This window comes from Chelonoidis abingdonii, chromosome 13 (genome assembly GCF_003597395.2).
Source record: "Chelonoidis abingdonii isolate Lonesome George chromosome 13, CheloAbing_2.0, whole genome shotgun sequence".
In the NCBI taxonomy this organism is placed as follows: Eukaryota; Metazoa; Chordata; order Testudines; family Testudinidae; genus Chelonoidis; species Chelonoidis abingdonii.
This window is the reverse complement of record NC_133781.1, coordinates 6,621,362-6,640,179: the sequence shown is the minus strand read 5'-3', so window position 1 is coordinate 6,640,179 and position 18,818 is coordinate 6,621,362. Positions and strand designations below refer to the sequence as shown.

The following is an 18,818-nucleotide window of genomic DNA, read 5'->3' as shown; positions in this document are numbered from 1 at the left end:
CTGGTGTTGACTCCAGAATGAAGTCACAGTCTTAGTGTTTCCTGTTGTTCTCTAGGCTCATATTGAGGAACTGGAGGAGGAGATAGAGGCTGAACGTGCCTCTCGGGCAAAAGCAGAGAAGCAGCGGGGTGATCTCTCCAGGGAACTAGAGGAGATTAGTGAGCGTCTGGAAGAAGCTGGTGGTGCCACAGCGGTTCAGATTGAGATGAACAAGAAGCGTGAGGCAGAATTCCAGAAAATGCGCCGAGACCTTGAAGAGGCCACTCTGCAACATGAAGCCACAGCTGCCGCCCTCCGGAAGAAGCACGTGGACAGCACAGCAGAGCTTGGGGAGCAAATTGACAACCTGCAACGAGTGAAACAGAAGCTGGAGAAGGAGAAGAGTGAACTGAAGATGGAGATTGATGACCTGGCTAGTAACATGGAGACTGTCTCCAAAGCCAAGGTACAGAGCTATGTATTGAAAATGCTATCTTCAGCCTAAGTGTTCTTGCAGCATAAAAGAATGAAAGAATTTTTATCATGTTTAATTGTACAAAAGATTGTAAGAGTAGGATATGAGCTGACTGTAAGTTGGATTCTAACAGAATTATTTACAGTTTAATTTGTATAAAACATACATAAAATCTCAAACAGGACCAGGAAGTTTATAAACTCCAAATACGGTTATTACTAAATTAATAGCCATCGCAGTTAGAGTATGACAATAATTAGCATTATATTGTTTTTTAAAGTGAATTATTAAAATTTGTATGAAATATTACTCTACCATAGAGTACTGAATATGCAAGTCTACACAGAATTACCTTTATAAACTACCTTAAAATAATTTTAAAGTTGCAGAGTCAAGCACAAGCACACAAAATTAAAATGGTCATAGAGCAATTTTTAAACTAAGGGTTGGGGGAAGCTGACAGGTGCAGAGGAGTATGTTTTTCGGACAGAGATGGCCCTTAGGGGAGGATCTATTAATGGAGAGTCTCTATGTCCTAGTAAGGAAGAGAAGATGGAAGATGATAAAATATGGGTAAGATGTGATGAGAAACAGTAAAATGAAAAATAGTCCCATTCAATTACATCACGTGATGGCAGACAGCTGCTAAAAAGTGACAATTATTTTAAGTGCTTATATACAAATGCTAGAAGTCTAAATAATAAGACGAGTGAGCTAGAGTGCCTCATATTGAATGAGGATATTGATATAATAAGCATCACAGAAGCTTGGTGGAATGAGGATAATCAATGGGACACAATAATACCAGGGTATGAAATATATTAGAAGTACAGAACAGGTTGTGGTGCTGGGGAGTGGCACTATATGTGAAAGAAAGTATAAAATCAAATGATATAAAAAGGTCAAATGAACCAAATGGTACCATAGAATCTCTAAGGATAGTAATTCCATGCTTGAATAATAAGAATATAGCAGTAGGGATATATTACCAACCACCTGACCAGGATGGGATAGTGACTGTAAAATGCTCAGGGAGATCAGAGAGGTAATAAAAATAGAAAACTCAATAATAATGGGGGGGTTTCAACTATCATCATATTGATTGGGGTACATGTCACCTCGGAATGGGATGCAGAGACAAAGTTTCTTGACACCTTAAATGACGGCTTCTTGGAGCAGCTAGTTCTGGAACCCACAAGAGGAGAAGGAATTCTTGATTTAATCCTATGTGGAGCACAGGATCTGGTCCAAGAGGTGCATATAGATGTATAGATGAATATAGAACCGCTTGGTAATAGTGACCATAATATAATTGTTTTTAGTATCCCTGTGGCGGGGAAAACACCACAGCGGCCCAACCCTGTTGCATTTAATTTAGAAAGGGAAACTACACAAAAATGAGGAGGTTAGTTAAATAGAAATTAAAAGGTACAGTTCCAAAAATAAAATCCCTGCAAGCTGCATGGAAACTTTTTAAAGACACCATAATAGAGGCTCAACTTAAACATATACCCCAAATTAAAAAACATAGTGAGAGATCCAAAAAAGAGTCACTGTGGCTAAACAACAAAATAAAAGAAAAGTGAAAGGCAAAAAGGCATCCTTTAAAAAAGGGGAAGTTAAATCCTAGTGAGGAAAATAGAAAGGAACACAAACTCCAGCAAATTAAGGGTAAAAATATAATTAGGAAGCAGGGCTGGCTCTAGGTTTTTGCCATCCCAAGCAAAAAAAAATTTGGCTGCCCCCTGTCCCAGCCCTGGGCTTCTCGCTGAACCCCCCTGCTGCCGCAGCCCTGGGCTCTCCCCCCACACCCACACCCCCTGCCACCCCAGCGCTGGGCTCCCACCTTCCCCCCAACCAGTGCCCCCCCCACATACCTCCTGCTGCCCCAGCTCTGGGTTCTCCCCCTGCCCACCTGCACCCTCCTTCCACCGCAGCCCTGGGTCACTGGTAACTCGCTCCCATGGCGGGTCATTCAGCAGGAATTTTGGATGTGCACAGACAGGATTGGTTCCCATATGGTTACAGAGCTGCAGTAAAGTGGAACAATTTTCAGCTTGTGTGATTGGAGGATATCTGGATGCATATTATAAGACTGTCCTACATAAATGAGGAAAAGTTGAGGTGCCTTTATTATTCTTTGTTCCACTCTTTCTTCTATGGGAATTTGCCAATGCAGTATCACTGTCTTCCTTTAAAACAAACAAACAAAAAGGCAATGGCTGTTGAAATAGCAATTCTGGTCCTAATAACCACTGGGAAACATTTCTTGCTCAATTTTATCCTACTTTTTCTACAGCAAGTTACAGTGGATCAGTATATTTGATTGGGAGAAATGATGTAAAAACTGCCCAAACTGAGCTTGAGCACTCCTGAATTTTGAGGTGTTCAAATCTGGAAGGCAGGGCTGGCGGGGGAGTGGGGCAGCTGTGGCTCCATGGGAGCACGGCAGCATGTATGCAGCAGTGGTCTGAGTGGCACCATAAAGGACTGGGGGGTTGGAGAAGGGTAGGGGGTTCCAGCGGGGCAGTCAAGGGACAGGGAGTGGGGGTTGGATGGGCGGAGGTTAACACAAGGACTAGGGGTCCCCAAATGAAGCTAATAGGCAGGAGGTTTAAAACAAACAAAAGGAAGTATTTCTTCACACAAATCACAGTCAACCTGTGGAACTCTTTGCTAGAGGATGTTATGAAGGCCAAGATTATACCAGGCTTTGAAAAATAACTACATAAAATCATGGAGGATATGTCCATCAATGGCTATTTGCCAGGATGGGCAGCAATGGTTACCCTAGCCTCTGTTTGTTAGGGACTGGGAATGAGCAATAGGGGATGGATCACCTGTTTTGTTCATTGCCGCTGAAGCACCTGGCATTGGTCACTGTCAGAAAACAGGATACTAGGCTAGATGGATCTTTGGTCTGATTCAGTATGTTCTAACAGCAATGACTATGCCAGAATTATTGCTGCCCATGGAGAGGCAAACTTAATTCTGGTATCACTTAGCTTCTGAGTGCTTCAGTTTGCAATTGTAAAGCTCTTTTAAAGTAGGGAGATGGTGTTATGCAAAATTTTAGGATTTTTTTTTAATAAAGCAGACTGAAAAACCAGAAATTTCATAAAGCGTAATCATGTTGATCCCCCTAAAATGGTCATCAGCAGGATTGAAACTTTTAGCTCCACAGCAACCTGAGTTAAATGAATAACTGATAGCAGTAGTAAGCTCTTATCCTCTATGTGGACCAGCATCTAGAGAGGGCTGACACACAGTTTTTATCAGTGGGTCATACAACTTTGTGATATAACTGAGGAATGTTAGGTGTAAGTAGGGTTGGCAGAATTTGATATTTATTTTTTTATAATTTTGATTGATAATATTGATGTTTATTTTGAAGTATTTTTAACTTTTTTATCTATTGCATTTTTCACAGTTGTACAAAATTATGGGTTTTAAGCATTTTTATGTATTTAAATTTTCACGTTTGCACAAAATTATGAGGGATCAGACAATGTAGGGGTTCAGACAATTATTTAATGACAGTAGAGTTTGAGAGTCAAAAAGTTAAAGCTTTTTCAATGTTAAAACACAAACTGACAGCATCACATGTCAAAATATGCAAAGTAAAAAGCCTTAAATCAAACTCTAAGAAGTTTTCAGAAACATTTTTCTGACTTTCCTATCTGTAAATTTCGTTTATTATCATGGAAATGTTTTTGTTGGTTTGTGTGCATGGTGACATCGATGATTATTGACATGTACTGATAAAAATCGAATCCTTCAGAGCTTAGACGTAAGGAGTGTGGGCTAACAGTTACAGACAGCACAGCCATCCATATAAGTTTGCCACATTCATTTTGCAAAGCAGAGTGGCTGGAGTTTGGATTTTCCATGTTAGCACACTAGATTCCATGCCACAGAGTGCTGGAAGTGACTTGTATAACCTCATATTTCCCATCTATAAAATGGGGGGAAATTATATTTGCCTGACTCCCAAAGACAGGGCATGAATCCTTGTTCAATAACAAGGGCTATAGCGTGCATAGACCATTAACGTCAGTCAGTAAAAGACCTGGAACTTGGAGTCATGGCCTGCTCCTGCCTCCCAGATCAGCACCCCACCCCATAGACTTGACCACAATTATCAAGCTTTGTGTGGCTCCATGTGACGTTTCCTGCCAGTGGGAAATAGTCACTTATTTAATCACTTTGCCCCGAGGCACCCCAGAGCACTGTGAACAGGGTAGAGGGAGGCTGGAGCCTACTTGTTACATCAGAGGGGATGGCTGGAGAGGCTTCTTGAGCATTCTGCAAAGGTGAGAGGCCAGGGGTGGTGATAGGGCTGACACAGCCTCTACCATCCTGTGTCTGCTTCCCATTACCATACTTTCTGCCCCATTCTACTAAGGTCTCAGTCTGTCCCTCTCTCCCCAGGCTCCCTCTTTGCTCCCTTCCCCTTCTCATTTTATCTTTTGCATACTTTGTTGCACACAGATTTATGAAGGGTGAGGTTTCCTCTCTAATTGAGCCCATGTGTGTTTGTCATGCCAAAGCTCTCAATTATCTCAGAATGCTGGCAAGCGCATGTGTTTATCCTCTTTCTTTTTGTCCATTTTACACAAAGTCAAATCTTGAGAAGATGTGCCGCACCCTGGAAGATCAGCTCAGTGAGATTAAGACAAAGGAAGAAGAGCATCAGCGTACAATCAATGACCTCAATGCTCAAAGAGCTCGTCTACAAACAGAATCAGGTAAGATGCATGCATGTTTTTTGATGTAGACATTGTGAGCGTATGGAGAAAATATGAGGCGCAAAAGGGAGGAAATTGCCATTCTGTGGAAAAACTGCATATCCATCATGCTGCTTGGCACCTGCTATTAGAAGTTCTCGAACAATGACTTGGATTAATTGAGAACTCAAGTTATTTGCTTTCCTTTAAAGCATTTCCATTTATAGTTAAAAAATGACTATATCATTTTCCAGTCAGTGAAATTAAATCCCTCCTATTTCATTTTCACTTTTTTAGGTGAATTTGCACGCCAGGTAGAGGAAAAAGATACTTTGATTTCTCAGCTCTCAAGAGGTAAACAGGCATTTACCCAACAGACTGAGGAATTGAAAAGGTATTTAGAGGAGGAGATAAAGGTGAGGATTTTTCCAACAGCCTTTTCTGTGAAGCTGGATTCTTGTTGTGAGCAAGATGCTTTAACCTCAAATGAAACCATAGCACCCTAGAGGATAGAGGCCTAAAGGTCTTGTTAGGTCACCTAATCCAGGCGCTGCCAAAGCATGATTGTTCCCTATAATAAATTTAACAATGTTTTATTCAGTCCCAGCTTTAAATTTGCCATCCATTGAATCTAGCACCACTTCCCTGGGATAACTTTCCAGAGCCTTTAGAGTTCACTGTCAGGAGGATTCCCAGAATATTTAGCTACATCACTGTGCTACTCCTGTTGTTTCTCTAGGCTAAGAATGCATTAGCCCACGCCTTGCAGTCTGCTCGCCATGACTGCGACCTGCTCCGGGAGCAATATGAGGAGGAGCAGGAAGCCAAGGGTGAGCTGCAACGTGCCCTGTCCAAGGCCAACAGTGAAGTAGCCCAGTGGAGAACCAAATATGAGACAGACGCCATTCAGCGCACAGAAGAACTAGAAGATGCCAAGTATGTGCTGGGGTGAAGGACTGGAAGAGGCCAAGAACTAAATGGGGAAATGGGAAGAGGCCAGTGATATGCTCAGGATGGGACTGGAAGAGGCCAAGGATGTGCTTGGGGAGGGTGATTAGAGGAGATGCAGTATATCCATTTAGTGGTATGAGCTGGAAAATAGCAAATATATACATTATGTTTAGAAAGACTAAGAGAGGCCCTATACTCTGTCGATAATGTGTGTGAGCTGATGGCAGAGGGATTATCAGAGACATTGTACTTTATATGAATTGGATTAGAGTGATTGAGAAAGGGGTCACTGCCCAGAAGAGGTAACACAGTTTTCTTCCCATACTGCTCACTAAATGGGAGCTGAATTTTACTTACTAAATGGGAGCTGAATTTACAATCTTCCAGAAAGAAGCTTGCCCAGCGTCTGCAGGATGCTGAAGAACATGTCGAAGCTGTGAATTCCAAATGTGCTTCTCTTGAAAAGACGAAGCAGAGGCTGCAGAATGAAGTGGAGGACCTGATGATTGATGTGGAAAGATCTAATGCTGCCTGCGCAGCTCTGGATAAGAAGCAGAAGAATTTCGATAAGGTATTTCAGCCTTGTGGGTGTTGGATGGAGCATCCTCTAGTCATCTCTGTTGCTTAGACTAAGATCTTGTTGTTCTTCAGGTTCTGGCAGAATGGAAGCAGAAATACGAGGAAACGCAGGCTGAACTGGAAGCTTCCCAGAAGGAGTCTCGTTCTCTCAGCACGGAGCTGTTTAAGATGAAGAATTCTTATGAGGAAACCTTGGATCAACTTGAAACATTGAAGCGTGAGAACAAGAACTTGCAGCGTAAGTCCCCAGATTTCTTCTCCTAACATGGGCCTTCTGGAAAACTTGTCAACACTCTAAAGTGAATCTGTCTGTGCTGGAGGCATTTCTAAGGAGGCTTTTTCTCTTTAGGCCTTTTGTCTGACTGCGTTAATTGTCTGTAACCCAACAGAGGAGATTTCTGACCTCACGGAGCAGATTGCAGAGGGGGGAAAGACCATCCATGAGCTGGAGAAAGTGAAGAAGCAGATTGAGCAAGAGAAATCAGAAATCCAGTCTGCTCTGGAGGAAGCTGAGGTACACATGCCGTTAGTCTCTGTTTTACAAAGAGAAAGAGAAAACCTTGGAACTGTATCCTATTGTAAACACAGTGGGATAATTCACAGGGACAGGAGGACAGCACATGCTGTGTTGGAAGCTATGTATTTAATGTCCATACTATCCATAGCACTACATTCCACTCCGTGGGGGCATTTAACACTTTATTTGGAAGAAAAAAATCTATTTTTGTCCCTTTATTGACCCTTCACTTGCTCTTGTTAAGGCTTCACTAGAACATGAAGAGGGCAAAATTCTCCGCATCCAACTTGAGCTGAACCAGGTAAAGTCTGAAATTGACAGGAAGATTGCTGAGAAAGATGAAGAAATTGATCAGCTGAAGAAAAACCATATCAGAGTTGTGGAGTTCATGCAGAGCACCCTGGATGCTGAGATCAGGAGCAGAAACGAAGCCATTAGGTTAAAGAAGAAGATGGAAGGGGATCTGAATGAAATGGAGATCCAGCTGAGCCATGCCAACCGCCTGGCTGCAGAGGCACAGAAGAACCTGCGAAACACACAAGGAGTGCTCAAGGTATAGTAAGTCACACATGCCTAGTGCGATAGCTCAGCTGGTCTTTTCAGCATGCCAAGGAGTCTGCGCCTCCAGATAATTTCTCTCACTCGTTTTACAGGATACCCAGATACACTTGGATGATGCTCTCCGAAGCCAGGAAGACCTGAAGGAGCAGGTGGCCATGGCTGAGCGCAGAGCTAACCTGATGCAGGCCGATATTGAGGAGCTGAGGGCAGCTCTAGAACAGACAGAGAGGGCGAGGAAAGTGGCTGAACAGGAGCTTCTGGATGCAAGTGAACGAGTGCAGCTCCTGCACACCCAGGTCAGGGTCTAGTGTGAAAAGAAATCCCACAAATCCCTAAGCAGGAGACTGCTCTATATGTTCCCTGTTCCAAAGAGCAGTGCTAGGGGGTGATTAGAAAATTTTTGTTCCTGAAATGGCCTTTATGTTAATGTCCATAGGATGGACCTTTGTTAAAGAGAAAGCACGAAGCTGCAAGGCCATGCTTGATTTTCCTCATGTTGCTGTGTTGAAGGCAACACATTGCAGTGATGTGTTGGAGGGGGCTAGTGTCTCAAAGGCTCTGGGAGTGGCTTTCCTGCCTCCTATACAGTTTCCATCTCAGTTTAAGTCTCAGGAAATATTTCTACACAGTGATTATTTTGTTTTGGATGGACCAGATTTATAACAATTGGCACATAGGGTTTGTCACAAGCTGTGGGGTGGGTAATGTCAGTTAGAGCTCTTAAAATGTTCACAGCACATCACTAACTAGTTATCAATGTTCTGCAGTGATGATACATTTGGAGGAGAGTTCTGCTGCAGTAAAATGTTAATAGTAACCTCTACTTTATGTACAAATATTCAGTTCATGTTCCAGAATCACTATTTTGGGACTAACTGTAAACACATCTTGTCTGTTGTTAAACAGAACACCAGCCTGATAAATACGAAGAAGAAGCTGGAAACAGACATTTCCCAAATCCAGAGTGAAATGGAGGAGACAATTCAGGAAGCACGTAATGCAGAAGAGAAGGCCAAGAAGGCAATCACTGATGTGAGTTGAAGGCACCTTTCTTTGGAGAACATGGCCGGGTTTGCACCTGAAATGGCTGGTTTTCTGGATCGGTTTCCTTTCTTTACTCACTAGGCTGCCATGATGGCGGAGGAGCTGAAGAAGGAGCAGGACACTAGCGCCCACCTGGAGAGGATGAAGAAGAACCTGGACCAGATGGTGAAGGACCTGCAGCTCCGTCTGGATGAGGCAGAGCAGCTGGCACTGAAGGGTGGCAAGAAGCAAATCCAGAAACTCGAGGCCAGAGTGCGTATTCCCCATATTTGTGCATTTAGGGGCATTTCCTATGTCCAGTCACAGTGAAACTCAACGATCTATTTCTCATTTCAGGTGCGTGAGTTGGAAGGGGAGGTTGACAATGAGCAGAAACGCAGTGCTGATGCTATCAAGGGTATGCGCAAGTATGAGAGAAGAGTAAAGGAACTGACCTATCAGGTAAGGAGGGAGGCCCTTTGTGCTGTCACATCCTTCTCCTGGGAGCATGATTTGTTTGTACCTGAACCTGAAGGGGGGAATTTTTATTGTCCTTCTCAAACAGTAAGATGCTTAACAGTAATACTGTGGAAAAACAGAGTTCACCAGGAAATCTTTTGAAAGAGTATGTTAAAATATTCATTATAATCTTTATTATCCATCTTATATACTTATCAAAATATTTATATGCAATGTTTCTTTCACTGTATAATATGAAGGAAATAGACAAATAATTTGGTAATGAAATTATTCTTTTCCATTACAAACTGTTTCTAGACTGAGGAAGACCGCAAGAATGTTTTCAGGCTCCAGGATCTGGTAGACAAACTACAACTGAAAGTGAAAGCTTATAAGAGACAAGCTGAGGAATCTGTAAGTATCATTCTGAGGAGGGACGATATGCATCCTTTGATATTGCAGAATGTTTTGGGGATGTCAGAATACACCTTTTCTAAGTCTCCTTTGGTAAAAATGCTTGGCTCTCATTAACAAATACTTATGTGTGCAGAGCTTAGTGAGGAACTCTGACTGTTTCTCTATCACTTTTTGGTAGGGTAATCAAAGATCTGACTAAGTTCAACAGTTTTCTTAATTCTATAGTGACATGCTTCCTGGATCTGCGTATGTCACTTAGACATGGTTGGAGATGCAGGCTCTGTTTGCTACTACAAATCATGTAGAATTGAGAAATGAGGAAGCAGTTATTTTACCTCTTTCATTTGAAATACAGGAGGTGGCCAGTGGGGATATGGATTTTTTTTAGTTTAAATTTATGTTCTGATAGGCTGGGAATCTTCTGGGATGTCACAGCTGTTGGACTGTCACAGTTCAGGGCTAACTGCACCTTTGACCCCTTTTGGTCTGTCCGAGTGCAATCCCCTTGGTGACAGGCCTTGAAACTTCACCTTTCTGCAGCAGAATTTTCTCCTGCTCCCAGACTGGGTCCCAGAGTACAGTACTGCAACCAACTGAGATTCTTCATGAGGCCTGACCCAGTCAGCTGCCTTGCAAGTCTTTTCTTTGGGAGCTGTGACGAGTACAAACACAAAGGACATATAACAGCCTTTTCAAAACAATATATTGTTTAATCTCAGCAGAAGGAACACAAAGTAACAAGAGCAAATAGTTATTAACATCACAGTCTACATGCAAAGCTATGTTACACAAAATGTAGGTAGGCTTAGCTTCTCCACACAACCCCTTTTCTAGGCATGGGGGTGGGCAAAGCCTGATTTCCCACAATCCAAGGGTCACTCTCTCTCCCTGCACTGCAGATGCTCAGTTTTTACCCCACTCCTAAGCCCTGTTGCCTCAGTTTCCTGTCTGGGTTACCCACTCCTTCGTACGAAGACAGGATGTTGAACTCGGCATGGTCAGAAGGAAACTTCTGACACCTGCTTTAGTACTGGGGAATGGTGCTAAAACTCTTGTCTCCCTTCCTGCTTACATGTGAACCATGCCTGGTTTAACCCTTTAGCAATCATATAGCAATCAACACAAACACAACCAAACAAACAGATGAACATATAATGGTCATAAAATGATATTGGTATTTTCCAAGGGATCTCTTCACCAAAGGGAAGAGCAGCATCCCTCTGCTTCTTATATTAAATAGAACTCCACTGAGTCTTTTAAATTTAGCTGGGGTGGGAGGAGAAGAGGAGGAGAGTGATTAAACCCAGCTGGCCATTTTGATCATACTGATTTTACTTCTTAAAAGCTTTTGCCATGACCATGACCATGGTTTTGGTGACTAACTGATACAGATTGCTGATGTATACCGAGTTTGTTCTTGCATTTGTTGCCTCTCTCCCAATGTACTGCTGCCCTCTGTTAACCTCATACGCTGCCCCCATATGGCCCTACCTCTATTTACCCCATGTCTTGCCCCTGCCCTTCTTGGTATGATGTCCCATGACCCATGTTGATGTGCTGCTGTCTCCCTCATGTCTCACACCAATCCCAGGTCCCAGTTCCCCCTGACCGCAGCGCACTTTTGGGGGACCTGATGGCCCCTCTGCTCCCAGCTCACTCGCTTCAGTGGGTGTCCAGCTGCATTTCCCATCTCCCAGGTTTGGGGAACCATCAAAAAGGGCCACTGCCCCCCAATCCCAAGAGAACGCCTTCTGAGGAAGGGATGTGCTCATGCCAATCAGCAGGGCAAAGTCCCACCGGCAGATATAGCTCAATTGACACCCGCCGTGCCAGACTCTGGTTACTTCATGCCCACGGTCAGGGTTTCTGTTCTCATGGAATGGAGAAACCCCCTTACAATAAATTCACATTACAATTAAACTATTAGCATTGTCTTTCTATATAATACATGCACATGCACTGTTAAAATGTACATCTCTTGCTTGATTCCATCCTGTGTGATAGGGCTAGAGAGCCTCTAGTACTGTACAAGCTCCATGAATTCAATGCCATCTTCTTCCCCTCTCCCTTTGAATGGGTCACCTCATTACAGTTGGTAGGAAGCTGGCTGTCCTAAGCTTTTTGTTATGAGGAAGAATAATTTCTGATTATCTAACCTTGAACTCTAACCCTGTGAAATTGCTGACATGAAGGACTCACAAACTAGAATACTGTTGCTTTCCTAAATTGTATGCTTTCATTTCCATATCTATCACCGAGCATATTATTGTTTACTGTCATGTAATTATATTTAAAATAACATATACTACTGCATTAATGTGGCCTGATTAGGAAAAAGGAGTTATACATGAATGTATAAAGCTAAAGAAAAAATCACTCCAAAATGTTCAAAAATCTATTTTCAGTTAGTTTTTAATGATTTTTAACAAAATTAGAAAAGGGCAAGCGTGAGAAGGGCCGTGCTTAGACTTTAGATATGAAATGGTAAGTGGCTAACAGTCTGGGCCTTCCCTGTCCCCTCAGCAAACAAACACCTCCTATTAAGTCCCAAATGCAGGGAAAGGGGAACTCTCAGACCTTTGGTTTACAACTCTCTTTCTCCATCCTCAGGAGGAATTATCCAATGTCAACCTCACCAAGTTCCGCAAGATCCAGCATGAGCTGGAAGAGGCTGAGGAGCGGGCTGACATTGCGGAATCCCAGGTCAATAAGCTCCGGATGAAGAGCCGCGAGGTTCACAAGAAGATTGAAGGAGAAGAGTGAAGATGTCTCCATGCTGCAAAGTGACTGAAGAAATGCACAAAATGTGAATCTCTCTGTCACTTTGCTTTGTAATTATTGTTTATTCTGTCCTCAGTGTCTAGTAAATAAAGATTGTAGAGAGCTTTGCATACAAAGAAGGAGAAGGTCTTTTGTGTTGTACTCATTAGCTTTGGAGTTTTATTAAGGTTTGTGCATTTATCAGATACATTTGCACAATCAAACATATGTTGAACACTTATCCCTAAATTTTCAAATGCTGTAATTCACAGGTTTTTAGCTTCAGAACTGATTGTCCTGTCAATTGAATGAATCAGACCTCTTCTATGGAGAAAGATGCCAAAGGCCTCTGAGATCATTCATAGCTTTATTCGTTCAAGCCGTTTCAAGCAGTACTCCAGACAGACGTATAGACACATTTTTGCTTTAAAATAGGATGGAAATTTTCCTGACAATTACCATCTGGTAAGCTAAATATAATTTCCCCCAAAACAGAATAAATTCATTTTTTTAAAAATTTGCGAACATCTAAAGGATATGAATTTTCTGTGCAATAATAATAAGCAGCACAGATGATAAAGTACAAGCTAATGCCAGACAAATATGATTGAATTTTTAGTAAGGTACAGAATTATAGACAAAAATGCAGTAATTCTGCAATTTAGTGTGGCATTTGACACAGTGCACATGATACTAAACCTATACACTAGTAAGTTTGGGATGGGGAGGTATCTGGTGAGGAGCCATAGACATTAGTGTAAGATCTGGTTTTATTAAACATTATTAATGATTGAGAGATGGGGCAAATGGAACTTCACACATGTAATCCTTATTCCCGTCTGAGTTGGCAGCAACAAGGGCTGTATCTAGAGGGTTCCGTTTCAATAACGCAATGCAAAACTGGCTCGAGCTCCTACCCAGTGACCTGGGAGACAATTACATACCACCACCCCTCCAGGCGCCTCTAGGAGGCAATACTTCCCCTCTCACAAACACGGAGTCTGAGTGTAGCAAAATCCTTTTAATAAAGGAGGGAAACAATGTGGTATCACATTGGAGAAATGCCACAAACAGGATTATAACACAAACCATAAGGAAAAGACCCACCCCCAAGTAAGTTTGGAGGTATCCTTTTCCCCTTAGGGGCTTAAGTCCTACCACCCGAAAGATCACCCCAAAGTCCCAAAAGTCCAACACCACAAAAGTCTCTTGAGTCCAGCAACCCAAAAATCATCCAAAATTCCAACAACCCAAAAGTCTCTGTCCTTGGTTAGTGCAGCCCCAGACTTCAAAAGCTTATCTGCAGAGTTTTACTGCCCCCTCCCGAAGGCCTGAGTGGAAATGGGAGGGGGAAGGGGCACACAGGGTGTTAAGGGGAACCATATGTGGTCTGAGGCCAACTGCGCCGCCTTTCCATGGGGTTCTGCTGCAGTCTTTACCACAAGCCACTCCACTCCATGAGCCGTCCCATGAGCTGCTCCAACCGTGCTTCCCACAAACTGCTCCATTCTGTCCCACCTCACTCCACTTTCCATCCCATGGGCCGCTCCAACCATCCCGCAAACTGATCAGTTCTGCTCTGCTCCACTCCACTCACTGTCCCATGGGCTGCTCCAGTCGTCCCACAAACTGCTTCTCTCTGCCAGCTGCCTAGCAATATATCTTCAGGCTCCCCCACTAGTTAACACAGCACTCAGTGATCTCAGTTCTTAGTAATTTTAGCTCTTTAGTGGTTTCTGCTTGTAGTAAGGGCACCCCAGTGCTGGTGCACTATTGGCCCAAGTGAATTCAGCACAGTAAGCTGCAACTAAACTCTTAATAGAATCAAAATTAGCTCTGTTATTTAACAGTGGAGAAAGAAGCAGCAACAGCAGCAGCAGCAACAAACAAACAACAACAACAACAACAATTGGTGTTTCAGGCCCTCAAAAGGGGCCCATATCATCAGATATAAATACTTGTTCTCAGCCTCTTAATTGACTGGGTTTTGCAACCCATGTCCCTTATCTAGCGAGTGCTACTTAGTTGATGGTGAGTCCCTCTGTCATAAAACAGTTCCACCGGCCTTGACTCACATAATTAGGGTAACAACACTTTATTCTTCCTGCCCCAATAACAGAGAAACTGGGGATCCCACAGCAGCCAAAGTGACCATTTGGGCCGCTGTGGGCTCCTGATAGGCAGAGTCGGTGTGCCTATGCAAACAAGACCAGCCGCTGAAGTTCTTTTCCACAACTTGCCACAATTCACCACCAGATGTCAGGGTAGAGCTCATCCTGACTCTGCTTACAAACAGGATACTGAAGTGGGAGGGATTACAATACAAAAGGATAGGGAGGGTTAGAAATATGGGTAAGGCATAACAAAATGAGATTAAATGGGATGAAATCTAACACATCTGGATAAAAGTACAGAACAGATATTTTCTTGTAGGAAATAATGACAAATGACACCTAAGGGGGACAGTGGAGAGAAACCAAATGATATCACAATGCAACGTCACGTGAAAAAGTGCAGCAGACCCGGACAGCAAATGATATGAGACTCTCAGTCTGACCAATCCAAATGATTTATTGGGAGAAACTTGTGATGAGGCTGGAGTCATGAGGAGCAGCCTGAGGGTCCGCATGCTGGCAACTTGAAACTTTACAGTTGGTCTCTTTGTCCTCTTTACATTGTCTTCAGTTTTAAAACAAAGAATCCAGCAAAATTCAAACACACAGAAAAAATTGCTACAAATAGTTTAATGTTTTATGGATAACTCATGTTCAAAACCACAAAAATGATAAAATAAAGCATAAGGCCATATAGCTATATACATCACCTTCTCACACATACGGGATTGTGACTGTGTTTGGGTGTGCATCATCCTTACCACAAAAAAAATCAACAGTAACCAACCAGGGTCGCCAACATGCTGGCCAGACAACCCTAAGCCAATAATGCTAAGATATGGTAGCTATCCATTGCCTAATAAACAATAACAATTGCTTCATAAACCATGCAATAACACTTCAGTGCTCCTTACTAATAGCAACACAATGTAGTTCAAATATCCAATCTTACAAAAATTACAAAAAAAAAAATTCCTTAGAAAACAATTAAAGTTCCAAAGAACAAATGGCACCCAAGTCAAAAATCACACAAACGAGGAAATACAAGATCATAATGCTATCATTGCACTCTTGAAAAGTCCAAGCTTTATACAATTATAGCAGAATGCATTTTGTATTCCCATTCCACGTCATATTCAGAAACTTCCACAATGATCCACCAAAGTTTCCAGTCACCTTTCTCTCTTCTTTCTCTGCTTAGTTGTCAAAATTATGCTTCTTAGTCTTCTCTTTGTGGTCTATCAGCAACATTGTTTTCTATTTTGTATTCAGTTATCATTGTCATCCTTTTCCTTTTATTGATTCTCTTTCTCTAGCCTTTCATGCTTGGTCATCTTTATTGTCATAGCCTTTCTTTTGGTGGTTATTGTCATCCTCCTTTTTCTGCAACCAGTCATTGGGGTTATTCTGTTTTTGTTCAGCTGGTCGTCATTGTCCTATATTTTCTTGTATGTGATTGGCCCTGTACTTCTTTTGCTGTTCAGCCATCACTCAGTCATCTTGAGTATTTTTGGTCATTATCATCTTTATTTATTTTGTGTTTGTGAAACATTATGTTCTTCATTTACTGACCAGTCGGTTTTTGTCCTTTTAATTTGTGCACTGTCATAAGAACGGCCATACTGGGTCAGCCCAATGGTTCATCTAGCCTGTATCCTGTTTCTGACGTGGCCAGTGCTAGATGCTTCAGAGGGAATGAATAGAACAGGGCAATTATTGAGTGATCAATCCCCTGTCACCCATGGCCAGCTTCTGGCAGTCAGAAGTTTAGGGACATTCAGAGCATGAGGTTGCATCCCTGACCACCTTAGTTAATAGCCATTGATTACTCCTGGGGGGATTCTGTGCCAAAAAATTCAAAATTCTGCAAAACTGAATTAGCAAGATAATAGGGAATTGTTTAAGAAGACTTTACTATATATCCAAAAAGCCACAATCCCACAATTGACAGAGAAAGATGCTTTGGTTAAAAAATAAATGTGACTTAGACAGGAAGTGAAAGCATCTATACAATAATAGTAATAACAACTCATTATATAGCAAATGGAAGAAAGGAGAATTGATAAAAATGTAACTCAAAAGCTAGGAATTTAGAAATTGATAAGGAAGCAAAAGGACATGAAGAGAAATCTATGACCAGGAGCGTTAAGGACAATTAGGAGTCTTTAAAAGCATATTAGGAACAAAAAGAATCCTAATAATGTTATTGGTCCATTACTAGATGGAAATGGCAGAATTGTCAATAATAATATAGAAAAGGCAGAAGTGTTCAATAAATATTTCTGTTCTGTATATGTAGTCACATCATATGATGATGGTAAAACACTACTTCCATTCCAACAGTAACTCAGAAGAATGTTAAACAGCTGTTGCTAAAGCTAGACATTTTAAATCAGCAGGTCTGGAGAACCTGCGTCCAAGAGTTTTAAGAGAGCTGACTTAGGCTCTCACTAGATGATTAATATTGATTTTTCAATATGCTTTGAAACAGAAATTTCAGAAGACTGGAAGAAAGCTAATTTTGTACCAATATTTTAAAAGGGTAATGGGACGACCCAGCTAATTATAAGCCTGCTAGCCTAACATCAGTCCTGGGCAAGATAATGGAGTGTCTGATTCATTATAAAGAATTAAAGGAAAGTAATATAAATAATGCCAATCAACATGGATTTATGGAAAATGTTCTTCCCAGACTAACTTGATTTTTTTTTAATGAAATTATGAGTTTGGTTGATAAAGATACGAGTTTGACCTAATATAGTCAGACTTCTATGAGGCATTTGACTTGGTACAGCACAACATTTTGATTTAAAAAAAGTAAAATGATATAAAATTAACATTGTGCACAACTGGCTAAATGACAAGTCTCAAAAAGCAATTGTAAACAGGGCATCATTATCAAGCAGGTATGTTTCCAGTGGGGTCCCATAGAGATTGGTTCTGCACTATTAAGCATTTTTATCAATGACCTAGAAGAAACCATAAAATCATCACCGATAAAGTTCACAAATGACACAAAAATTGGGGGAATGACAAATAATGAAGAGGACAGGTCACTGACAAAGCAAATAAACAATAGATATTTTAATATGGCCCAAGATAAATGTATACATCTAGGAATAGAGACCTGAGTACAGTACACAAATGGTGCCTTGAAAATCACTGAGATTCCAAAAGCTGAGTTAAGCACCTAAACTCCTATACAAGGAATGGGGAGAAGCAGGTATCTTAGACTGTGAATCACAAAAGGCAGCATGCTCAGCAGAAAGTCACCTAGCCAATGGGAGATGCCAACAAGAGGGGCAGGCTTAGCACACACTTTCTCAGCAATAGGGACCGAAATCCAGGCTTCAGGCAGGTACTAGCTCTGCATGAGAGTCTCAGCTGCAAGCTTACTCTTTGTGGTAGGTGTCTACACTATTAACAAGAAGCTGCGGTTCTGGGGGATGAGGAGGACTTCCATCATAAGCTTTAGCCCAGTGGTTAGGGCACTCCCCTGGGATGTGGGAGACCCCCACTTCATGTCTCCCAACCCCTTGAGGGGAGACAGGATTTAAACAGAGATCTGCCAGAGAGAGCGAAAGAGAACATAGGCATAAGAATGACCCCAAAGCCTGGTGGTTAGAACACTCACCCAGGATGTGGGAGGCCTGGGATCCACTCCCCCTGCTCTAGTGACTTTTACAAATGATTTATCCACAGTATCACAGCTTCTACAGGTGAGATTGTGGGAACCCCATGTCAGACTGTCCCACAGCCCAGTGATCCCCTGGGAAAATAACATGAGGGGGAAAGGAGTCCAAATAAATTGGATCCAATTAAAGTAGTGAATACACATAAGAAAAAATCTCAGACATTTTAACTTTAAATTGTATGTTATGAGTAGTATATTTAAATATAGTTTTAAACCAGATAGCGACATAAAAAGTTTCACCACACTAATTCAAATTTTTAACCAGAACAAGTTATGCAGACTCTGCTTTTAAACACTGGACAACTGAAAAAACCTCCCAAATTTAAAAATATGTAATGATAAATCTGACTTCATTTCCACATAGAGGGACCAATTCCAAAATCACAGGTAAGCAATTTATTTACATTAAATACTATCAAAAATGGACTCAAAGAGCAAGTGTTAGCTACTTGCAGTATTATCCGTTTTCAATTTCTAATCCCTAAGGATTTTAAAGAATCCTTATTGAGGTTGCAGGAAAAATTCATCCCGATGTGTAGGAAGAATAGTAAATATGGCAGGC

At 41.8% G+C, this 18,818-nt stretch overlaps 1 protein-coding gene across 1 annotated transcript in view; it reads left to right on the top strand.

Moving 5' to 3' along the window:
- The window catches only part of LOC116827484 (myosin-1B-like), a 40,636-nt gene extending 28,166 nt beyond the window's left edge, over window positions 1–12,470 (top strand). Inside the window, exons 26-39 of the mRNA XM_032785050.2 lie at window positions 56–445; window positions 5,076–5,202; window positions 5,479–5,597; window positions 5,921–6,117; window positions 6,520–6,703; window positions 6,784–6,949; window positions 7,101–7,225; window positions 7,473–7,781; window positions 7,882–8,085; window positions 8,696–8,821; window positions 8,915–9,085; window positions 9,170–9,274; window positions 9,590–9,685; window positions 12,299–12,470. Of these exons, the coding sequence (XP_032640941.1) occupies window positions 56–445; window positions 5,076–5,202; window positions 5,479–5,597; window positions 5,921–6,117; window positions 6,520–6,703; window positions 6,784–6,949; window positions 7,101–7,225; window positions 7,473–7,781; window positions 7,882–8,085; window positions 8,696–8,821; window positions 8,915–9,085; window positions 9,170–9,274; window positions 9,590–9,685; window positions 12,299–12,451 (2,472 nt within the window). The 3' untranslated portion in view covers window positions 12,452–12,470. The remainder of the gene's footprint in view (window positions 1–55; window positions 446–5,075; window positions 5,203–5,478; window positions 5,598–5,920; window positions 6,118–6,519; window positions 6,704–6,783; window positions 6,950–7,100; window positions 7,226–7,472; window positions 7,782–7,881; window positions 8,086–8,695; window positions 8,822–8,914; window positions 9,086–9,169; window positions 9,275–9,589; window positions 9,686–12,298) is intronic.
- The last annotated feature ends 6,348 nt before the right edge of the window (window positions 12,471–18,818 follow it).